At 49.0% G+C, this 22,351-nt stretch overlaps 1 protein-coding gene across 5 annotated transcripts in view; it reads right to left on the reverse strand.

The window, feature by feature from the left end:
• Positions 1-22,351, reverse strand: part of MECOM (MDS1 and EVI1 complex locus) — a 344,986-nt gene that overhangs the window by 33,918 nt on the left and 288,717 nt on the right. For 4 of the 5 annotated variants that reach the window (XM_075031356.1, XM_075031354.1, XM_075031358.1 and 1 more), the window contains exons 3-5: positions 14,027-14,161; positions 3,390-3,492; positions 941-1,157 (exon numbers count right to left, since the gene is read on the reverse strand). In XM_075031356.1, coding sequence (XP_074887457.1) covers positions 941-1,157; positions 3,390-3,492; positions 14,027-14,161 — 455 coding nt within the window. Of the gene's footprint in view, positions 1-940; positions 1,158-3,389; positions 3,493-14,026; positions 14,162-15,869; positions 15,886-22,351 lie in introns of those variants that run through there. The other variant, XM_075031359.1, reaches the window with a different exon arrangement.

Below are 22,351 nucleotides of genomic sequence, written 5' to 3' on the forward strand. Positions count from 1 at the left end.
GAGCTGTGTTACAGACTCCGGCCGAAAGCAAGAGACACTGGCCCATGTCTGCTGCTGTTATAAACCAGCTTCCTAAGAAATACAGTGCCTCATCCCAGTGGAGGATCTGGCCCAGGACTTTGCTATTGAGATATCTCAGCATTATTATCAAATGTTGGCTGAGGTCAACCTTCTCCTGGCCCTGAAAGCATTAAGATGTGAATCTGTGAGGGATGTGCTGCAGAAACTTCTGTGTAATCTCAGTATCTTTCAGTAAATTTCAAAATTTGCCGTAATCTGCACCACCATAAGGTATTTTAAGTAGCTACAAAAACTACAGTGACAGGAAATATGTAAATGATTTTCAGCATATAAAAGTCATACTTTCTATTTACATTCTATGCATATTTCAGGTACATATGCACACAGGCCTATCTGTTTAAACAGACAGATGTATATATAAGAAAAAGGTGAACCCCAGTGTTTCACGACAGTATGGCTATAAATATATATTAACATATAGACACATATATATTAAGATCTAGAACCTGCCTCTAACCAGCATGCCTTTTTTACAAAGATAAAATTGGTAACATCAGCAAACACCCCTTGGAGATGTTCTGAGTTATTTCTACCTAAAAATAAGGAGCTCAGACCTTAGCTGATCTGAACTATAATCACTCCTCTGATTTCACTGCAACCAGCCCAATGCATGACAGCTAAAGATCTGATTTTCTTAATTTAAGGTCCCCACTAAGGACTTCAGTACAAGGACCAAATTTCAGATTTATTGAGATTCCATCACTTTCTATGCCATAAAACATCAACCGGCACAGAAGTCTTATTCATGTTCATCTTTGGTTTGTTTAGAAGATGATTCTGCCCTGGCTGATGCCCTGCATGATCTGAAGCCATTACAGAACTTGCCTCATTGAATCACGTTTTAAGCATCTACTCCTACCTTTGTAAGTCTGGGAAGACTTGATCACACTCTTTACACTCCTGGATTTCATGCACGTCCTGAAGGTCATTCTCATTCTCAAGCTTTTTCTGGAAGTCCTCCTCCACCATGGAGAAGGCGGAGTGAGGTGTGCTGCAGGGGAACTTCTGGTGGTCTACAAGCTCAGCCTTGGACTCAAAGAGCTGGTCACAGTCCTCGCAGCGATACTGGCGCTCCTCTGGAAGACAAAGGGGTTGGGCACAGGGAGACCACATCAGTTTTCAGTCATTTTTAACTACCGTCCCATCAGGAGTTCGATGACGGTGTGGTTAAATAAATAGCTATCTGGTGAAAAAGAGAAGAATCTCAAAAGAAACAAGGGTGCCTTAGAACACTTTATAATAATGCTTTAATTCTACAATATATGATAGTGCAATACTACCTGTTAATTGCTTGGATGACATCCAATAGGGATCCCTAACACTGGCTTAGGACAAAAGTCAGTATGTCAGTATATATTATCCTAAATGGGGATATACAGGGTCTAAGGTGGATATCCAGTGGAGGCTGCCAGTTTCTGCATTTCTGAATGCAGGAGAATGACTTAGATAGGAACATCAGCACCTAACATAGCCAAAAGGGTGTTTATTGAGTTTTTAGAAGTCTCTTCGTTTCCATTAGAGTCCTTCTGCAGCACCCGACCCTGTTCAAAGTAAGCCAGAGACACATGAAATTGGGGTAATGAACACAGGGGGCCTTGCTTTAAATTCCATAAAATTGGTCACAATGTGTTTCTTACTGAAAACAAGTGCAGAAGATCACTAGAGTGTCACTTTGAAGTCAATATTGCATTCCATTAATGAGTAATTCCTGCAAAAGAATAGATTAGCTGAAGAGAATCCCAAAAAGCAAACTCGGAGAAGACTTTTTTTTTCTGCTAGATTTTCTACTGATGGTCTATACGAGGATCCAGACGCCCTGGTTTGGTTCCAGTGTTACCTGCCCTGCAGGTATAAATGCCCAGGGACTCTGAGTCAGAACAGAAACGCACAGTGGAGTCTGGCTGAAATCTCAAATATATGTAGTTGGTTGCTACTTGACAGCTGAAAGCATCATAGGGCTCTGTTGTCTGCTGTTCATGAGCGATACTTTGGCTCAGTCTGCTTCTAAATTACCCCTGTAGGACATATTCCTGCGTGTGACTGCAGAGATGTCCTCTGCTGTCATTTATACAACAGCTACTTGACCATAGGGACTAGGCGTGGAAAACACTATGCTCGAAAAGGGGACCTCTTTAGCAATAACTAAACAAAGTTACTACTATGGAAAAAAACCCAAACACAAAACCAAATTAGAATTAATTAATAATCCCCACTTTTTTCTTAAGATAACAAAAGATACTGCTCTAAATGTACAGGCAGTTGTAAGAAAGTGCACCCCTTGATACCTCCTGCCCTGGGAAAACCCCTGTGTACTGTCCCTGAATCCCTGCGAATTTGTAAAATGTCCACATTGGCATAAACTGCAACCTAATGGGCATCAAGCAGATATCCTACACCCAAGTCCCCGCTGTGCCTGTATAACCCACTGCCCGATGGGCAGCAGAGCAAAAGGAGCTGTTGGAGGTGGGGGACAAATCTGAGCAACAGCTCAGGAGTTTCAGACGCAGAATATGTGCGTCGGATGAGTAACGAATGAGCACGAAGAGGAAGAATGGCTCAAATGTTCTCACAAGTGACAGCAACATTAACAACCTGAGATTTTCTCTTTTCAAGATGACAGAATAACAGTTGTTTGGCTAAGTGACAAAAAATAACCTATAATCAGGGTCTATACAGGTCCTGCAGGAGCAGCACAGCCTAGAGCTAAGGACATGGCCTCTTGCTCTTCTTTTGCAATACCCACAAAATGATCAAGTTTCAATCCTGAAGCCTTACTACTGCCCTCAGTTACATCTGGAGACCTCTGTTTCTGCCGGGGAGGTTCAAGTAAGCGAGGGTAAAACCTGAATGACATTGATTGTTGCAGTGATTCAATGCTGAGAAATTGACTGTGCAAACTAGAGCTCGCCACATTAGCAGGTAGAAAATGCAACATTGAATGAAGCAACATTCAGTTGCATTGAAATGCAACACTGAATGAAGCTACACTCCTAGTTGGACCAGGTTGGACTGATGGAGTGATGAAGAAAAACAGAGAAATCCCAATGCCAGTGATGGCATTGCTTTTGAGAGCAGACTCACCCTTCAGAGGAACTGAAGGATTTGTGATAATATTAGAGTAGTTTATTCACCAAACAGCTTTTAGAGAAACAGAAGGGCAGAAGATAGAGGAATAGAACTGTGGTCCAGCTCTCCTCCCTGACTGCAGTGAAGTCATCCCAGATTTCAAAAGGATTCCAACAGAGGAGAATTTTTTGCTTAATTCCAACGATACTTTCTATTAGATTAGACAGTAAGAAGCCGCTAACCGTGAATGTCCGGAGCCATTGTTTCATGTGAATAATCCTCACTCTTCATGAACAGTAAGAGCTCCTCTCCTGGTTCAATATCTGCTACCACTCTGTAGAATATCTGAAAAAAAAAAAAAAAAAGAGAGAAAGCAATGTGACTACCACAACAAGCAAAGAGGCATAAACCACTGTCGGTAATTATTACAGGGTCAAAACTGTGTGGCTGCCGTTTGCTGGAGAGGTGCTGACTGTCCACAGGCAGGTCTGCTCCTTCTAGCCCCAAAGCTGTTGGGGCTTTGGGCTCTGTGAGGATAAAAAGGACGATTGCTTTCAACAGCCTCTGCTGCAAAATGAGCTGCGTGATGACTGCAAATATCACCAGCAATTTGCCTGCTTAGTTATACCAAATCCATGTTACAAAGTAGCTGTAAAATGCATCCCTGAGTGATCCACGTAAGGGAGATAACTCCTGTTGCACTGGGAAAAGGTACTAAAGCAGATCTAAGAAGATGTTGCTGATAAAACCACAGGCATCCAAGGCCCCGTTTCAATCCTCTACACGGTCCGGGAAGCTGTGAGGTGAGAGACTTACACAAACCAGCGTGCCTGGTTATTCCTTAGCTTCAAATGGGAATCAAAGGAAAAAAATCAGTCCCGGGTGAAGAAGCACCGTGAGCAGCCAAAGGCGCTGGTGGTGACCCCGGCCGGTGGCACCTGGTCCACCGGTACAGGTGCCACCAGGCTCCGGGCTCTGGGAAGAAGCCCATCGGGGAAGCAGGAGGCTGTAGGGGGGGCGAAGGGGCCACGGTCCCTTGGGTCCCTGCACCCAGAGCAAGCGCACCGCGGCACCGCGAGGCTTTGCCGAAAGGAAATTCCCAAAATCCATCTGGCTGCTTTCCGTCTCAGCAGGAAACGTGAAGAGCACTAAAAAGCTCCATGAAGCAGCTCAAATAAATATTAGTAACTTCCTTAGGCCTTGTTAAACAAAAACACATGACAGCTATGTTTCCTATGCTAAAAAATGATGCCTTTGCGTTTTCTCAGACCAATGTATTTTTAAAGGTTTCGCTCTCAAACTCTTAACTCTCAAGCCTCATTCCAGCGCATTGGGAGAAAGGCAGAAAATCACCTCCGCTGTTTAAAGTCAGATAGATGCGTTTGTCGCAAGGTAGGTACGGGTATCTAGAGGTGTGGGGGTATTTTCCTTGTCCGGTCACACGTGAACCGTCACCCATCGGGTGGCCCCGGCAGCTGAGCACATACCGATGTCCTCCAGGAGGTGGCCGTATAGCCTAATCGTTTCTTTCTGCACAAGCAGCCTTTGCCCACAGATATGGGCTAAAGACCTAAAAATAACGAAATAAGACGCGTTTCCTTGGATTTGTTTTTTTTTTGTTCGCCTTGTCCCAAAAACCACTCTAAAGGAGGCATGCGGGGGAGCTCGTCCCTCTCCCAGTGCCAGAAGCACTGGCAAAACACTTCGGGCACAAGGTCGCCGTGCCACAACCCCCTGCTTATGGCCAATTTCCCCCCTAAAAGCCAGGAGAAGAAGTTTATGGGCAGCCTGATCTGCACAGGCTGCGCTTCCCTCCTCTTCCACGCCGCCCTGGTCGAACTGTCAGCTGGATCTGCTTGGACTTGCCATTTTTACCCTTTATCGAGGGGATTTTGAACGCCACCAGGTATTTCAGAGGGCACAAAGGGCCAAGAGAGCTGTGGCAGGGTCTCGAGTGTGTCTCTTCGTGCAGCCGGGCGAATGCCTGGTACCACAATCCCCTCCGGAGCCGGTGCCATCATCGGTGCCGAAGGACGCGGGGCTGCTGCGTGGGCTTTGGCGTGCCGGGGATGCGGCTGGGGCAACACAAGTCATTTGATCAAAGGCCAAAACACATTTAAACGAAGCCAGCTTTTAACTCCCACAAATAAATCTGATGTCAGTGCCGCATCCAGTGAATATTTGCTTTAAGTGATGCTTGTTTTTCCATTTATTAAGATAAATGTATTGAAAACTAGCTTTTTTTTCCCACAAGTATAATGGCCTCCACACGTCTGAAAGGGAAGCTGCAGTCTGATCTGTGGAAGATAAGCCTGGTCGCCGGCTGGCTTTGGGTGGAAATAATATGTATATGGCATTACACACTGACCGGAGAGACTTCTGTAGACCTCCCTGCTGCGACAGCACCCACGTCCCCCTTGGGGTGGGAGCAGGATCAGGCCCACCCCTCAGCCAGGTGGGACCTCCACCATCTCCGAGGGACCGTGCCAAAGCTCCTGCTCTGCCCAGGACAGCTCTGCCCAGGACTTGCCCCGGTGTTCCTGGGTTTTCTGTCACAGTCGGGTAAACTCAGCTGTTCTTCTGAGGTCAGCGGTGCATCCACACCAAGGAGCGAACAAAACCCACCGCGAAGCCTTCTCCAGTATTTTTCCTGTCCCGTCAGAGGTGTTTTGATAGACCTTTTCACCTCTCGTCACAAAGCAAGGACATATGGACCGTACGTAGGCATAAAGAGGGTCTTGTCCACGAAGCACTGTGCCTGGGTGCATCACTTCTCTTTGGGAAGCCCCGGGTTGATGCAGCATCCTTCTTGCAGCTGTGGGACAAATCCCTAACTAGGGTGTAAACTCTGCGGCCAGTTGTCCTGTCTGCACTGGTATTTGAAAATATCAGAGGTGATTAAGCTACCCATCAGAAACTACCTGGCCAGCCTCTCTGTACCTCAGCGGGGAGACAAGTCGGGGTATGCCGAAAAACTCCATGGTTTAGGTTGAGTGATGTTTCTGTATTTTGCAACTCAGAACTAATGCCCTCCAAAATAAGGTCCAAGTGACAGATTTCCAGCTCTGGCATTTTCACATTATTATTATTAAAATATTAAATCTCAGTATTATTAAAAATATTTTTCTTAAATTTCTGTATGTACAAAAAGCCCCCACCTGCACTAACAGTTTATATACCAGCTTGTGTTCCAGTGAGGAACTAAAATAAACCATATTGAACTTTAAACCAAAATGACCGTGCAGGTAAATTTAATGTGATTTTAAGAGCTGTCCTTACTGCTTCACGTGAAAAGCTTTTTTCTCACTCTTCCTGCCTAAAACCTCCTGGAATTACCCTATCTGAGAAAAAGCGAGGAGCTAACTGTGGAAATGAACCACATTGCCCGAGTTTTTAGGTGGCAGCAGCCTTCTGGGGCAAACGGCACAGGGGTCCTGCAAGCCCCCGGATGAAAAAGCTCATAAATTACCCCCAAGCCCCGCAGGTCCCCTCCTGGCTGCCCTTATTTTGCAACAACAGCAACCCCTACCGCAGGCAGTATTTTTTGTCTTAGGAAACACTAATGTAGAATAAATGGACTTTTCTATTGCAAAGCTTGAAGATTTCTTGGGTGCAGTCCCGACTCTACTGTAACTAACGAAAGGTTTTAATTTTCTGACTATCACCTCTTCAGCCTACCAAAATCCCGTTTCGTTACCTGACTTTCTCGGGTTAACCTGCGCTCACGACTCGCAAGCGTGCACCCGTCTGCCTCGAGAAGTACAGGAAGAGCTGCTGCACGGTAGAGGAACGACCAGAGGAGGGGGGGGAGTGAAAAATAAAAGCAAAGTCCAGATGCACATTTCACATGCCCTGGGATCAGCAGTGTGTGACTGCAGTTTATATAGGAAGAGCAAAATCGAATCCAGATCTGGAAACACTTTCAAAGTTCAGGGGGTCTGAGGTGGGGAGAAGTTGGGGGAGGCCTAACTCATCAGTCCTCTGTGCCTGCCTACACCGCAGGTCATATATTTATGCTACCGAGCAGAAATAAAAGCTCCCAAACTGCAAAGCCGTAAAGGGAAAGGGAAGGGGAAAAAAAAAAAAGAGGAACACACACAATTTACTTTTAAATGGATGAATAAGGCCTCATTGTTATGAATCCCAGTTTACTTTTCCTGGTCAGGCACTTGAAATTTTATTTATGCTTAATAGACTGCATTTGGCATGTGTAAAGATGACAGAAGCGTGAATTATGAATGACCTTCAACCTATTCAGGAAGTTGTAATAATTGAAATAATAGCGAAAACGCACTCCCCGCGAGCTCGGCCCGGGGCTCCGCGCTCGGCCGCCGCCCGCGCGCTTTGAAGTCCCCCGGCCATCCCGCCTGCCCGGCGAGACCCGCACCGCTCCGCCTCAGCCCTCCCTCCGCTCCCACCCAGCGTGTCCTCCTGCCCCCGGGAAGGTTTAACCGAAGGATGTCTGTGTGGGGGGGGAAAAGCGACTTCAGCCCGCGAGCGTGAGCAAAGGCACCAGCTGGTACACGGGCATCTGTCACGCTCGGCCCTGGGGAGGAGTTGTATTCCGTTGCATCCAACTAAACCCTTTATTCCTGTGTATATGAGAGCTTTGGAAAACAGCGCACGTGCCCCAGCGCTGCCTGGGAAATTCAGATTTTAGGGCAGGCGAGAGATGGTGCTCAGAGTCGGTGCTGTTTGTACTTTAACCCTCCAGGTGATGTACTGAACTTACAGCTAGCACCACAGGGGAAGGCACCGAGGGACTTTGTCCTGCACCACACTGGTGCAGGACCCGCTCCGCGTGCGATGGTGGGAAGGAACTGAAGACCCCCGGCAAAAGCCGGGTGAAGCCCACCAGCGTCCGCAGAACCCTGCGCTGCTGCTCCTGCGCCAACATCCAGCGCCCGACGGGTTCCCAACCTCCGCCACATGGGTACGTCTACCCCGAGCAAGGCACTGGTCCCATTCCCTGACCACTTTTGGAGGGTCTGGTGCACCAGGGGGGAGCGTGCCCCACGCTGGGGCAGGAAAGCGAGCGCCTGGAGAGGCGGCGTGCACGCTACCAACTGGCATTCGCCTCCATGCTGCTTCAGAGCAAGAGTGGAACTTGCCTGAAAAGCAAAGCAAATTAAATGTCCGAAACTAATAGTAAGCGTTATATTCAAGGAGCTCGATCAAAATCAGGATTTACGCCCACCAGAAAAATGAGGAGGATGAATGGATACATAACCTCACTCTGAGCCGTAATTAAGCATTTGAGGGGGAAAAAAGAAAGAAAAGGGTCTAAATGGTGAAGCTTCAATTTTAGCTCCTGCGATGAACAACTTCTGCAGCTGAAGAACTGTGTGATGAAACTCGAGGCAGGTTCTTCTTGCCATACTCAGGCAAATGATAAATTCAAACGAACTGGAGTTTTTTTCAAGGGCTAATGTAGAGGAGTCCTTCCTGAGCACTGCGTTGGGCCCAAAGAAAACTTCAGCAAAAATCCCCAGGCAAAACTCAGCAAGTGCCTGCGTGTGAGCGGCTGCGGGGGCACGGGTGGGAGCCCGGCGGGGAGGAGAGGACCCTCCCTTTCACCCTGCCGAGATGGTGGGCGAGCACCACGGCGTCTCAGCACCAGCAGTGCGAACCCTTCCCTTCCTCCTTTCCAAAATGCCCCAAAACTGCCAAAGCGGACCGAGCACGAAGGGCTGGAGCAAGGATGCTCTCCTGAAATGGTACCAGGAATCCCCATTTTTCCACTTTCTGAGGTAAAAGGTTCCTCCGGCTCCCCCGAAGCAAGGAGGGAGCTGCAGGATGTCCCTCTGCAGGGCACCCTCTTTGGCTTTTCGGGAGCTGCGGGCCACCTCCCCAGTGATACTCATGTCTTCTTCCATCATAGGTGAATTTTAGCCTCTGTGAAAGCCCTGGGTCCGGGTGAAGGGCTGCCACATCCAGCCAAGCAAAATCCCCTGCTCGGAGATCGCTGACCACCGACACCAGACCCCAACTTCCGTGCGTCCGCCTGTTCTCCTGAGGTGACCTTCCCACGCAGTTGTCCTCTAACATCCCACCTTCGTTCATGACGCACACAAAGAGCTCGGTGAGTTACAGCCTTGTCCTGGCTCTGTGGACATCTATAATCCTCTGTACTCTTTCTGGCAAGCACCCAGGTGTGATTTGACAGCTCTCATCACAAAAAAAGGTATTTTTGCTTTGAGACGACATGCCTTACTGCTTTTATTAAACCCGAATCGTCAATAAAAAGCTTATCGCTTTGCAGAAATGGCAACAATTAGTCGCCATTTTTGGTTCTAACCAATTTCTTTTAGGTCACGCCAGGACAGGCCAACGCCGAGAGCAGTAACACCCCCAGTGCATTAAACTCCAGCTAACACCGGCGGATGCAGAGACCAAGCAGCAGTTTCACGCACAGCCTCAGCTCTACCTGCAGTAAGTGGAAAATCACCACCGATGAGCCCCTCGTTCCACCAGCCCTAAGCTAACACAACCCCACTCCACTGGAGACAGATTTTCAGTGGGAGCTGGATTAAGCTTGATTTGCTTAATAAACTCATAATTCATAGGAAGAATCATGGCAGAATAGGGCCCCGTATGAGCTCAGCGTGCACGTGCCCTCCTGACCCGCAACAGCCAAAACCTTAATTTCACTCTCTGACAACAAAGCCTCAAAACTTTTCCTTAAATACGCAACTTTTGCAGGTGGCTGTGCGTCCAGGGCTGCTGGAGGAGGCTCTGCCACTTTCTGCCTGCGAGCTGCCGGCCGCAGAGGGGGGGCAGCGGCAGTAAAATCTGAAACATGAAGCTGTGTCTGCGGATTAAAAAAGTTTGTAAAACGTGTAAGATGTGATCAGATCTGGTGAAACCTACAGTAGTAGGTTCGCTCGTGTAAGTTTATATCACTGACATCGGGCACGTTGTTAAGAGTGGTAGTACTACTGGTTTTTCTCCCGTCGCAGTGGCATATACTTGAGTATAAGGAAACAAAACAAAACGCACACCAAAAAGAACCCCCAAAACCTATTTCAGCACACGCAGCGACCCAAAACCTCAGTAAACCGATCTTGAGGCATGTTGAGTTTTCCATGGATAAAGGAAAGGGACTTTTCAGGAGCTGCTTTGTTGAGGGGAAGAGACCTGGAAGCTCAGAGCAGTTTCACAGCATTACACAGCTGTATCACTGTCAGAGCTCTGCAAGCAATAAGTAAGAGAAAAACAATATTCAGGAGTTCTAGCTTCAACTGCTAACAACTACGTTTCTTAAAAAGAAAAAAAAAGAAAAAAAAATGTATTTTTTATAGCTTGAAGGTGACCGTGATCCCAGCCTGAAAATGTGCCTGGAACATGTGACAGCCCCTGACATGCCATTGCTAGAGTCGCTGCTGTATGTGCAACTGCACTTTCATTAACATATATATTTAAAAATAATGCTTTTGCTGGGATGACAGCCCTACCAGAAAGCCTAACAGGGCTAATCATTGTGAAGTCATTAAGAAGTTGAACTAATGTTATCATGTTTAATGGTAACAGAGGGGAGACATCCAAGTTAGAGTCAGTTAGGATTCAATACCCGTTTCTGCTGAGCTGAAGAAACGCATTCCAGGGCAGTAACAGTGACAAGACTCTCTACAGCTCTGCACACACTGTAGTCTCTTTGGGGAAAGGAAAAAATGAGAGTGCCCTGTTTGCGGAATTTTATTATTCATATACATCTTGAATTACATACGTTCAGGTTAGATTGGGTATGACAGGAGATAATAGGAAGACAGCAAAGAGAAATCCTAGATCGACTTTGTTTGAAATAGAAAAAACAACCCCCAAAAATGCAGCTTTTAAACCCTACTCCACCTCCAATCAAATGAAACATGAGTTGCATCCAGCGTGCATGTTTTGACTGCATCCCACCATTATCGAGCTGTTCATCTTAGCAAAGCTCATTTATACAGTCATAAGAAAGAGCCCAGGCCTTTTGTAAAGTTGATCCTAAGTGATGAAACCTAACCTCAACCGTGAGTCGGGGGGTGGGGTGGTATGTCTCTGAAAAAACTCTAAGAGAGAAAACAACAAAAAAATGTTTTTCTTTCGCTCTTTTTGTTAAATACAGAAAGCAGAGCTTAGCAGAGCAACTAGATTACACATCGCCCTGAGATTCATCCAAATCCTGCCTCAAGCAGTCTGGGAATCATACCTGTCTGTCAGTCAAGCTTGAATTTAGTAGCATAAACTTGTGGGCAGCATGAGGCTGGGAGCACTGGCGGGATCTTTTACCTTTTCAGGTACAGCCCAATGTTTGCTTGTGAATTTTACAGATGAGTTGAAGCAATTAGAGGTGAACAATTACTGCTGATCGAGTGTCTGTGCCTCGGGAGCGAGCAGCGTCTCACACAGTGGAGATGCTCCCCACGCAACCAGGGCTGCTGAGGTGCTTCTTATTCCTGGGGGGGGGAAGTGGGGTGCCCCCCCACCCCTGCACCCAGTACTGGCTGCGGCTCCAGTTGAGCTGGGGCCTCCTGTCCCGGCTGGGCTGCATCGCCTCTGCCCTCCAGCTCTAGCTGCAACCACTGATACACGTCCTTGGGCTTTGCCTTTTTTTTTTCTTTTTTCTTTTTTCCCCTTTCCCCCTCCCCCCTTTTTTTTTTCCTTTTTTTCCCCCCTTTTTTCTCAGAGCTACAGAGGCAGAGTGACCCGAAGGCAGCCCCACGCAGTCTATACACAGGCACATGTGCACGCTCAGTCCTGACTTACATTTGTCACTCCTTGTACACGCACGTGTTTGGCCATGTAATGTCCATTTCCCAGTTTGCCTTCCTATTATATTTTATATTACCTCTGGTGAGCTTGTGCCAGAAGAAAGCAGAAGGAGGAGCTGTTAGAAAGGCTTTTTCGCTTTAAGATTCGAGAGCACATTTTTAGCATTAACTTTTTAGGCTCTGGTCATAAAACGTTGGAGTACGCGTACGATTTCGTGGGTAAACGTGCAGCGTTTCCAGAGGGCCAAATGAACAACAATCTCTTGCTGACAGTACCCAGCTCACAACACGCTACTTGAAAGACAACCCATTCTTAATTTGCAAATCTCAGCAACAATAAGCTATAAAAATATGGAATTATGAACAGCACGATACTGTGCAAAATAAATAACAAGTCTCCAGTGAATGAAAGAAATTATTGGCAGCAGTACAGCCACCATTACCAAATGTCAGAAATGTAAACAGTAAAAAAAGAGAAAGTTAAAAGCGCCATAACTTTCCTTCCAAAAACGTCAAAACGCGGGTGCGTGTCTGCGTCGCAGAGGTGGATGCTGAGGTTTCAGCCTAGCGTGTATTTTCAGTTGCAGATCCCCAATACCGACACAAAGACAGTAAGTTGCTTTGGCCAATGCACGTGATTCCTCTTCTAATCTTTCCTATCTATGCCAGCTCTTATTAAACATAAAATATTTGAATTTGCTGTTTCAATTAATCTATACAGTTTCCTTTCCGCATCCCTGTTCCATAAATGCTCTGCACTGAGAGAATTTATCGTTTTTCAGTGTAAAGCATATTTCAACTTGGAAAGCGTATTTTGCATTTACTAATAGTCTTTATGGTTTCTTTAGTTGAACCAGCTGCTATATAAAAAAGAAATTATATCTCAGTCGGCTGGCTCATTCTGTGTTACATGTGCTCAGGGTTGAACTCTAAAAGTTGAAAATTAAAAAAAAAACAACTTCTCTCATAGTTTCTGAAAAAGTTATTTAAACCAGTTTTCATCAACCATCTCGCATGAGCAAAATACATAATGCTGTCCTGGAAATAGCAGGCTGTCTCACATTCATTTCCTATAAGTAAGGAATTTGATTAGAAAGAATGATTTCTAATTGAAGCTTTGTGTCTGGTTGTGATTCTTCTTTCAATACTGTCAAGGCAATTAAATCAGCTAAAGATAATCTTTAACATTCACCTGATGCAGTTAATTAAGTGGTGAAAAACGAAACACTGATTAAATGAATCGAATCCTATGCTGCAGGTAGCAAAGTTTAAATTGGAAAGGAGAATTCACAATCAGTTGTTGCTTTGCTATTTTAGATATTTTACTTTAAAGAATATAGCTTTCTTAACCTAACTTCACCCATTAAAATATTTCAGAACGGCATGCATTATCTGCAGACTAAAGCGAACCTTGATTTAAGAAACACCTAATAACTCATCAGCATAATTGAAAACAAAATGCTTCACTGCGTCCTTCCTCTGCCTATCCCAGCCTTTCTCCCAACACACGAGGATAAATAACATTTCGGCGCAACAAAGAGTGGAGTTAAGTGCAATAAATGAGAAGAAAAAGAAAACCACTGAAGCTCCTGGTTCAGCACACAAGTATTACGAGTTCCAGCAAACTGTATGGGAAGGCACAATAATATTCACGCACGTGTGCATTCAAATCCAAAGCCCCGTACACGCAGCTACACTGGTAGCATTATCAGTTTTGCGTCTTCCCCTCCACTCTCTCCATTAATTTCACATTACAGCTTCTGATCAACTCAACAGTTTAATGTAGCAATCCAAGTGGACTGGAACAGGAGCCAGAAAACGCTGCTGATTCAAAATCAGCAAATATTGGCTTTGTACTCCTAGGCAAGCTGTCCCGATTTTTATCAAGTATAAGATTAAAAAAATAAAAATATTTATGAATTGAACAACAATGTGAATAAATAGAAAATTTGTATTATCTACAGCCCGTAATCAAAATTATTCTATTCTTCACTTCACGTCTGTGCCTTATCTTTTGCCATAACAGCAAACAGGCCAAAATCTGTTGTGAATTGTTGTTGGGGCTTTTTTTCCCATTGACACCTTAATGTTCCCTAAAAAAATAAGTCCAGAAAGTGAACACCACATACCTGATCACTTATCTGACATGCAACGAGGTTGTGCTGATTGTAGCATCCAGCAAACTTGATATATTTGAGCCAGTTTCCTACATCTGGTTGACTGGCATCTATGCAGAACTTCACATTGCAAAACTCATCCAAGATCTAAAAGGAAGAATATGAAAGAGTAAATCTTTCTGTCGCTGTCTGGGCACACTAATCAAAAGATAAATCACATGTTTCCAGATAAACAAACGGATAATAATAATAATAACAATAACACAGGCAAGTTTATTCAGAAATATGCTTCTCTAGTGAGATTTTTTTTTTTTAGGAACGGTAGGAATACATACATAACAATAAAAGGACAATAAATGTATTGCAAAATGTCTTGACAAACATTTACGTGTAATCGAGACGTTACCTAATTATTGCTAAGAAACACTATGTTAATTTAAGAGGGATCTGATTTTCTACGCGTTCATCACTGACTATGTTTGAAATTATGATTTTAATTAAATATGATTCTCTCAGGGAATATAACAATAATTATTAAAACAAGTGGTGTTGGCTTCATTTGAGGTTTCTGGTTTGTTTGGGGATTTACGTTGTTTGCAGCACCCACTTAATCTTTTCGTATTTGTTGCTCTGAACCAAACTTTATTTGGTAGGCAGAGTTATTTATCTCGTTTTAATATTACGCTTCCCAAAGAGCCCTTCTGTGCCACACTTAAATCACTCCCCTTAATTGAAGCAAATAATAGAACTCCCTATGCCAAGCTACAGAAAAATAAATGAAAAACAATGTAAACACTCATGCAAAACATGGCAGTATTCAATACATACCAATAAATGGTTCCAATTATGCAGACAATAAACAAATATAATGAGACTGCTTGTGGACAAGCTAAAGAGGATGTTCTATTCTAATATTATGACAAATTACTAATCATTACATATGACCGAATGTCATTATTTATTTGCAAGCTTTACCACCGGCCTATCCTAAACTTTCCACAGCATCCCAGTGAGCTCACTGCTACATTTGTAACTTCTCCGGCTTGGCACCGGCAGCAAACCACCCGATTTTCGCAGAGAAAAAAAAAAAAAAAACCCACCCAAACTTTAACGCACACGCCCCAAACGAAAAGCGAAGGCAGAGGGAGGTTGTTTCCCCGATGGGAACCGTTTGTATTCCCGTCCAGCCCCAGAGCACTTTTGGCCTCCGAGCTGAATGGACGGCAGCCCCGGCATTGTGTATCATTTAGTTAATGAAAACCCACGGAAGTTTCCTATCAAGGCTTCACAATATCGCCTCGACCCGCTCCCGTTCATTAATTAAACGAGCCCCGCGGAAAAAAAACCCAACACGTTCTCCCCGCGGGGGCGGCCGGCTCCGGGGGGGGGCAGCCCCAGGTACAGGCGGGTGCTACCCGGGTGTCCGTGTCCCCCCCCCCGGGTGCCAGGATCGGGCCCATCCGTGGTGATGGGGGGTTGGGGGGCGGGTGTGCGAGTGCGTGCCTGCCCCCCCCCCGGGGTTCCCCCCCTAAAAAAAAGAAGGGGAAACCCCCCCCCCCCCACCCTAAATCCCGGGGGGGTGTCCCAGCGGAGCCGCGAGGTTCCATTTATTATTTTTATTTTGTGGAAAAGGGGCATTTAATTTTCCTTTTCAAAGCAAAGCCCGCTCTGCTCCGAGGAGGAAGGGGGGGGCTCACCCTCACACACATCACCACCACCCTCACACACACACCCCCCCCCCCCCACGGAGGAGGGTCTGCCCGGGGGCCGACAGCGCGGCGGGCACCGACGGGGCAGGGCGGCCCCGTCCCGCGGGGCCGTGGGGCAGCGCAGCCTCCGCGCTCGCCGCTCTTACCTTGTGTCGCCGGGAGCCCTGCGGGGGCGAAAAGGGGAGGGGGGGGGGGGATGGAGGAAGGAGGGAGGGGGGGGAGAGAGAAAAATATCCTTCAGGCGGCTGGAAGCAACATCTTGGCGTTAAAGGCGGGCGGAGGCCGCGGCCGTCGGGGTCCCGGGTTGCGGTGGGCGCTGCGCGGGTGCGGTGCGTTTCAGCATTGGGGGGGGGGGGGGAGGTCGGGGAGGGGAGGGGGGGGTTGGCGGTCCCGGAGGGTTCAGCGGTGGTGGTGGGGTTCGGTGGGTTTGTGCCGGTTCGCCATCACCTTCCCCTTTTTTCGGCCCCTCCTGGTCTTATCGGCTGGCTTGGGGTGTGTGTGCGTGTGTGTGTGTGTGTGTGCAAAGAAAAGTTATCGGGAGAAAGGGGGAGGAAAAAGGGGGGTGGTGGTGGGGAAACGAAAAAAAAAACCCAAACAAAACCAAAACCAAAAACCAACCCCAAAACCACACAACCCTCTCTAAGGGGGAGGGGGAAAAAAAAAAAAAAGAAAAAAAAAACCACCAACAACAAAAAAACCCAAACCCAAAACAACCCCACCGCGCACCGCTCAACAAAACAAACTTCTTTCACTTCTCCGCCGGGGATGGGAGAAAAGTGTGCGTGCGTGGGCGGGCGGGCGGCTCTCCCCCCCCCGTACCCCCCCTTCCCCACCCCCGCAGCCTGCCCGCGGCGCTTCTTCCCCGGGGCAGCGCCCGGCCCCGGTGTCCCCCCACCCCCCCCCCACCCCTCCCCGCCCACCCCGTCGGGTCCTGCCAGCCCGCCGCTCCCCTTTTCGGGCACTGTCTCTTTAAAGCGGGGCAGCCCCGGTCGCGACGGCGGCCGCCCCCCCCCCTCCCTTTCTACACCCCCCCCCCGTCCCGGGCGGCGGCGGCGGCGCTCCCGGCGCGCTTAAAGCGACAGCGGCCCCGCGGCCGGGGGTCACCGCCAGGTCGCGGCCGCGGGGGTGATGGTGGGGGGGGGCTCACCGGCAGCCCACCCCCCCCCCCCCCCCCCCGCCTGGGGCCGGTGCCCCCCCCGGGCCGCTCAGCTTTTTCTTTAGGAACGGCCGCCGTTCGCCCTCCGCTCTCCGCAACCGGGAGTGCGGAGAAGCGGAGCCGCGCTCGCCCCGACGGCTTCTCCCGGCGCCTCAGCCGAGTTATTCTCGTCATCGCCCTCACTGTGGTTATCAGTAATAATTTTTAATGAAACGCAACTTTTTTCTTTTTTTTTCCCTCCCCGTTTGCCGGCGCTTCCTAAACGAGTTTTCATTTATTTTTTCCCTTTATTTATTTGGTAACGAATCCCGTGAAAGCAGCGGGCGGGAGGCTGGGCTCTGCCTGCCGGTGGGGGCAGCGGCCGGGCCCGCTCCCACCCGCGGGGCAACCGCAACGCCCCCCCCCCCGGCGGCTGCGGGGCTCCTCCCGGCTTCGCTAAACGGCCCCGAAATCCCACCGTCACGCCAAAGCCGCAAACCGGCCCGCAAAGTTTGGCACTGCTCGGGCTAACTCCGGCAAGATACACGGATATGTGGGTGTATTTTGGGGAAGAGAGCAGGAGGAAGGGAAAAAAAAAAAAAAAAAGAGGGCTGAACTGTATCTTTTATTGCACGATCCAGAAGTGCCACCCACTTTTTTTTTCTTTTTTTTTTTAAGTGCAGATATATTTCTCAGACTAAAAGTCGATTTTTCTTTCCCGGGGGGCCGGGGAGGGGGCCGGGGAAGGAGGGCAGGGGGAGGGCGAGAAGCCGGGTGACAAGAGATGATGATTAATTCGTCTCAGCGGCCTGTTATCTGTGACATTGAACTGTTATTTCAGATAATAGCTATTGTTCGAGGCGGGGAGGGGAGAGAGAAGGGGGGAAAAAAAAAGAACCAAACCCGCACGCAGTGGTGGTAGGTAGGACAGGAAAAAAAAAAAAAAAAGGAAAAAAAAAAATCCTTTGTCAATAACCTCAAAAAACCTGGTGGAAGATTCCCATAGCACCGGGCCTGAGAACCGCGCCGCCCGCCCGGTTTGCCGGACCATTGATTTCCTGCCCTCCCTCTGCTCGCCCATTGTTGGAGCTTTTTTTTTTTTTTTCCCTTATTATTATTTTTTTCTCTCTCTCTCTTTTTTTTTTTTTTTTAATTTAGCCATAAATTGGACCGGCTCGAGCTATGAGCTGTTCTATTTTCTTCCTGTCAGGATGAGGGATTTGTTTTATGATGCATTGTGTATTAAATACAAGTAATCTGGGAAACTGATTGCTCGAGCCCATAGGCCTGATCAGAGGCCCCGATAGGAGCCGGAGGCCCCCCCTACACCCCCCCACTCCGTCTCCCTTCTACCACAAAAGGAGGAAACGCCGGTGGATAAACAAAAGGGGCCTCCCCGGTACCGGCAAAGCGGAGCCGGCCGGCACCGGGGCTCCGGGCCTCGGCCGCGGCTCGGCGGCGCGGCCGCTAGGTGGCGCTCGCTACCGGGACACGGCCCGGGGCCGGAGCGAGGGACGCGGGCGGTGCGCAGCTGCCCCGGGAGGGGGTGGAAAACAACACCCCCCCCCCCCCAAAACCCATTTTTTGGTAAGTCCCGTTCGGGCATCGCTGCCGGAGGGTCTGTTCTACCCCAGCCGGGCGGAGGGGAGCGCGGCCGGAGGAGGAGGAGGAAGGGGCATGCCCCCCCCTCCCCAAGCCGGAGGGGTTCGTGGCGTGGGGGGGGGTCGAGTAAGGGGACGCTGAAGTTCCGCACACTTTTTTTTTTTTTCTTCTTCTTTCGAGCAAGAATCTTTTAAACGTGTCTGTGGCCTTTTTTTTCTCTCTCCCCTCGGACGGTTTGGTAGGCGCTTCAAGAGGCCCAAATATTTCCACAGGGTCCCTTTTGCAATTGTTTATTTAAAATAAGTCGCTATATTAGTGGAGGCAGCAAGGAGTTAGTACTCGAGTCTGCTAGTAATTCCCACCAGGCTGTAAACTGATGCCTCTTTTAAGCCTTTAACTTCATGGTCGTCCCAGAAGTAAAAGTTCTCATAATGGAGACCCTATGGGCATCGTGCATTCCAGCACATCATTAAAGCAAAGCAAAGCAGCTCAGCCAAAGCCAGATGAAATAACTGCACTGTCCACTTTTAATGGGCTTCCTGTGGACAAACGCTGCGGAGGACAACGGTGAAAAATCAGACGAGTCGCTGGCGATTTTTTGAAATACCGTAAATGTTCATATTAGGCTTAATATTATCCTTACGTTTATAGAGCAAGCCACTTCATAACCGCATTTTTAAGTGGGGTTTAATGTTATATTTCTCAAGGTGACTAAACACAACATTGAGCATCCTGACTAACACTGCGGTGAGTGTTTAAAACACCGGGCAAGTGTATCAGGCGGGGAGGGAGAAAGGAAAAGCAAAACAAACACGCAGAAAACAACTGCCCTCCGACATATCCAAACACTCTGGGACGGACCCAGGAAAACGGGGACAAGCAGGAAAGGCGACACAATTTCTGCATGTTAATTCCTCCTGCTCTGCGTTACGGATATCGACTTAAAAATAATAATAATAAAAAAATCAAGCAAAAACACAGAAGTGTTGCTGCTTATTTCAGGGGGAAGAGCGGGACCTCTTCCAGCCCTCGCCCGAAGAGGCGGTGGTGGTGGGCATCGCCGTGCTGCCGCGGCCCCCCGCACCGGTGCCCCGTCCCGGCCGCCCCTCCTGCCCTCACACGCTGCCGGGCTCGTCCCTCCCGGCCAAAAGGCAGGTTTTGAGTGAGGGAGAGGAGGAGGAAATTAAAGGTAAAAAAATGTAAATAAAAAATTTCCCTTGGTCTGGAAATGGGCCCAACTGAAAGCATGTTAATCTCCACCTCAGTAATTTGGTTCTTCTGGAGAAGACAGAAGCCCTGCTGCTGTGCCCTGCACTTCATAAATCACGTCTTTATGTGGACAAGGTCAGGGCACCTAACAGCTCAGACATGGGCCTTTGCAGTGGCTCGGAGGGCTCCGGCATGTTTATTCTCTCGCACAGATCTCCGAGGAGCAGTCCAGCACGCTTCTAATTACTTTTGATTATTTTCATTTGCTCGGGTCAGGCTGGCTTTGCCGGCACTGCTGGAGGGTGGGTTTCCTCCCTCCCCCCCCCCGCCCCGGCCCGGCTGTGGGACGCGGGGGGATCAACGCTCTGCTGCGCCCGGCACCCCCTTTCCCAGGGCGGCGGGGGGCTCCGGGGACCCCCCGGGGCTCACCCCACCAGCGCAGGGGGTCGGTCCCCTTTCGGCAGCTGCAGGGCGCGAAGCCCGAAATCTCCAGCTGCGGTGGGATCACCCAGCTGGGCTGTGCCCCCCACCCCATAGCCAGGCAGCGAGGGGCATTTACCGCTCTGAAATGAGGAGCGTGCAGAAAAGACGCACACCCCCCGCCGAAAATACCGATTGCCTTAGGGGAAAAAAAAATAAACGACCCCACATCCTTACAAAAAAAACGAGAGCGGTGCATGTGCAGGCAATAAAAAAGTTGAAGGACCTCTGCGACTCCTGTGCTCGGGGAACTGCAAAGCACACGCAGCCCCCAGCCGTGCACAGAGGCGGCGCGTGTTTAGGTCCGTTCTCCTCCTACTGCTGCTGCGTGACCCCCCCCGTCCCATCCCATCCCGGCGCTTTATCGCTGGCCTAACTAAATACGTACAGCGAATGCGCGGTGCCCACGCGGAGCAGATACACGGCAGGCGCACGCGACTGGTGCCCCGGCGCTGGTAGGGCTCACGGGTGGGTGAAGTCGTCCCCGAGCTCCCCACGGGTGCTGGTGCCTGCTTTGCACCCCCTCTTACGGTCTGGAGCAGCCGCGATGCTGCTACTGGCAGAAACCAAACAACTACCCAAGTATGGAGCAGAAAGCACCGCCGCGTCCGGGCACCCGCGTTTGCCAGCGGCTCCATCGCGTCCCACCGGTGAGGGTGTCCCTGCAGGTGTGGGTACCGTCACAGCAGACTGATGAGGGGAAACTGCCTGAGCAGTGGCTGCCTGGTGGGAAGGAGTTTTCTGGCCACCGGGGTTCGAGCCTGAATTTTTGGGGATCTCGGGTGTTACCGCATACCAGGAGAAGGGAAATCGCAGCAGATGTACCTTCTCCGTCAATAAGGAAGATGTAAAAACGGGTCAGTGACTAGTATCCAGCTGCCTGGGTGAATCTGCTCCTGCCTTGGGGAGGAAGGCTTGGAAAACCTGTAGAAACTGCCCTTCCTCGCGGCAGGAAGGGATGTTATAAAACCTTATTGCAAACAAACCATGGCCCTCGCAGCCGACCCCAAACCACGATGCCAGGGAATGCCGTACTCCTTGTCCACCCCCCGCTCCTTGCACAGGCAGCAGAAAAGGAGCTCCACCGGGAGAAATCTCCTCATTTTCCTCCTCCAAATCTTCCCCCAGGTTTCCCTGCCAAGGCGCGTGCTCTGGCGCTGGATGCTGAGGACTGTTGCTGTTTTCCTTCGTAGTGTTCATTACTTCCATTACAGAAGAGTCTGGAAGCCTCCAAATCCAGCCCGGGCCCTTCTCGCGCTCAGGGTTACTGCACCCGCAGGGCGAGACAGTCTCCGCCGGGCGAGTTTGGCACGTGTGCGCGCTAAGATAAAAGTCGGGGGAGAAACCCGCATTAGCTAGCTCGTTTTAACACCTACTAGAGACAGGGCAATTTAAGGCAGCGGCTGATTGATGTGGGTGCTGGCCTCCTGTCCACCCCAAAGCTGTGTGTTTTCCTGTGCTTTACCTTTCTCGTGTTTTGAAAGAAAGCCAAAATTCTGGAGAATCTGGGAAACTCCATTGGCAATGCCCTTAGTCTGCATCTCCCCCTGTGTGCTGGGCAGCCTGGAAGGGCTCTTTTCCCTCTTAACCACCCAAAGAGTAAAAAAGCTCGAGCGTGGCCCTCTAAAACCTGCCAACATGACCGAAAAAAGGCTGATTTGGGTTTTTTGAGTGCACTCTCATTCGCCCTTGCTGAAATACAACTGAATAAATCTGTACCAGGTCTGTACCCACTCCTGCTTCCCACAATTTGCTCACCCAGAGATCGAGCAGTGGGACCCCACAGACGGAGGCTGTACGTGGGGTGGCCAGAGGCTCCCACCTGATGTAGCCGCCGCTTCACTGCCTGGCAACACAACTTTTTGCTGAACCTGCTCTAAAAATGGAAGAACTCTAAAAAACACTCCCTAAGAAGGCACCGTACCCGGGAGGTAGAAAGCACAGTAAAAGGATTTTGCAGACTTCCTTTGTACATATGTGCGTAAGAATCCAACGGGGATCCATTAATTCTTCACTCTTTCGAAATTTTTAATTTTCAAGCCTTCCCATTTACCAAATAGCCTGCTTTGGAAGACCTTTTCCAGCCCCAGAGCCCCTCGTGGCATCGGAAAGAGGAAGGGTGTGTGGCAGCAAGCCCTGGGGCACCGTTCGGGCCTCGCCACTATCCGGAGTCTGACAACAGAATTTGCAAACCAAAAGGAT

Source organism: Buteo buteo, chromosome 7 (assembly GCF_964188355.1).
Source record: "Buteo buteo chromosome 7, bButBut1.hap1.1, whole genome shotgun sequence".
NCBI classification, from domain to species: domain Eukaryota; kingdom Metazoa; phylum Chordata; class Aves; order Accipitriformes; family Accipitridae; genus Buteo; species Buteo buteo.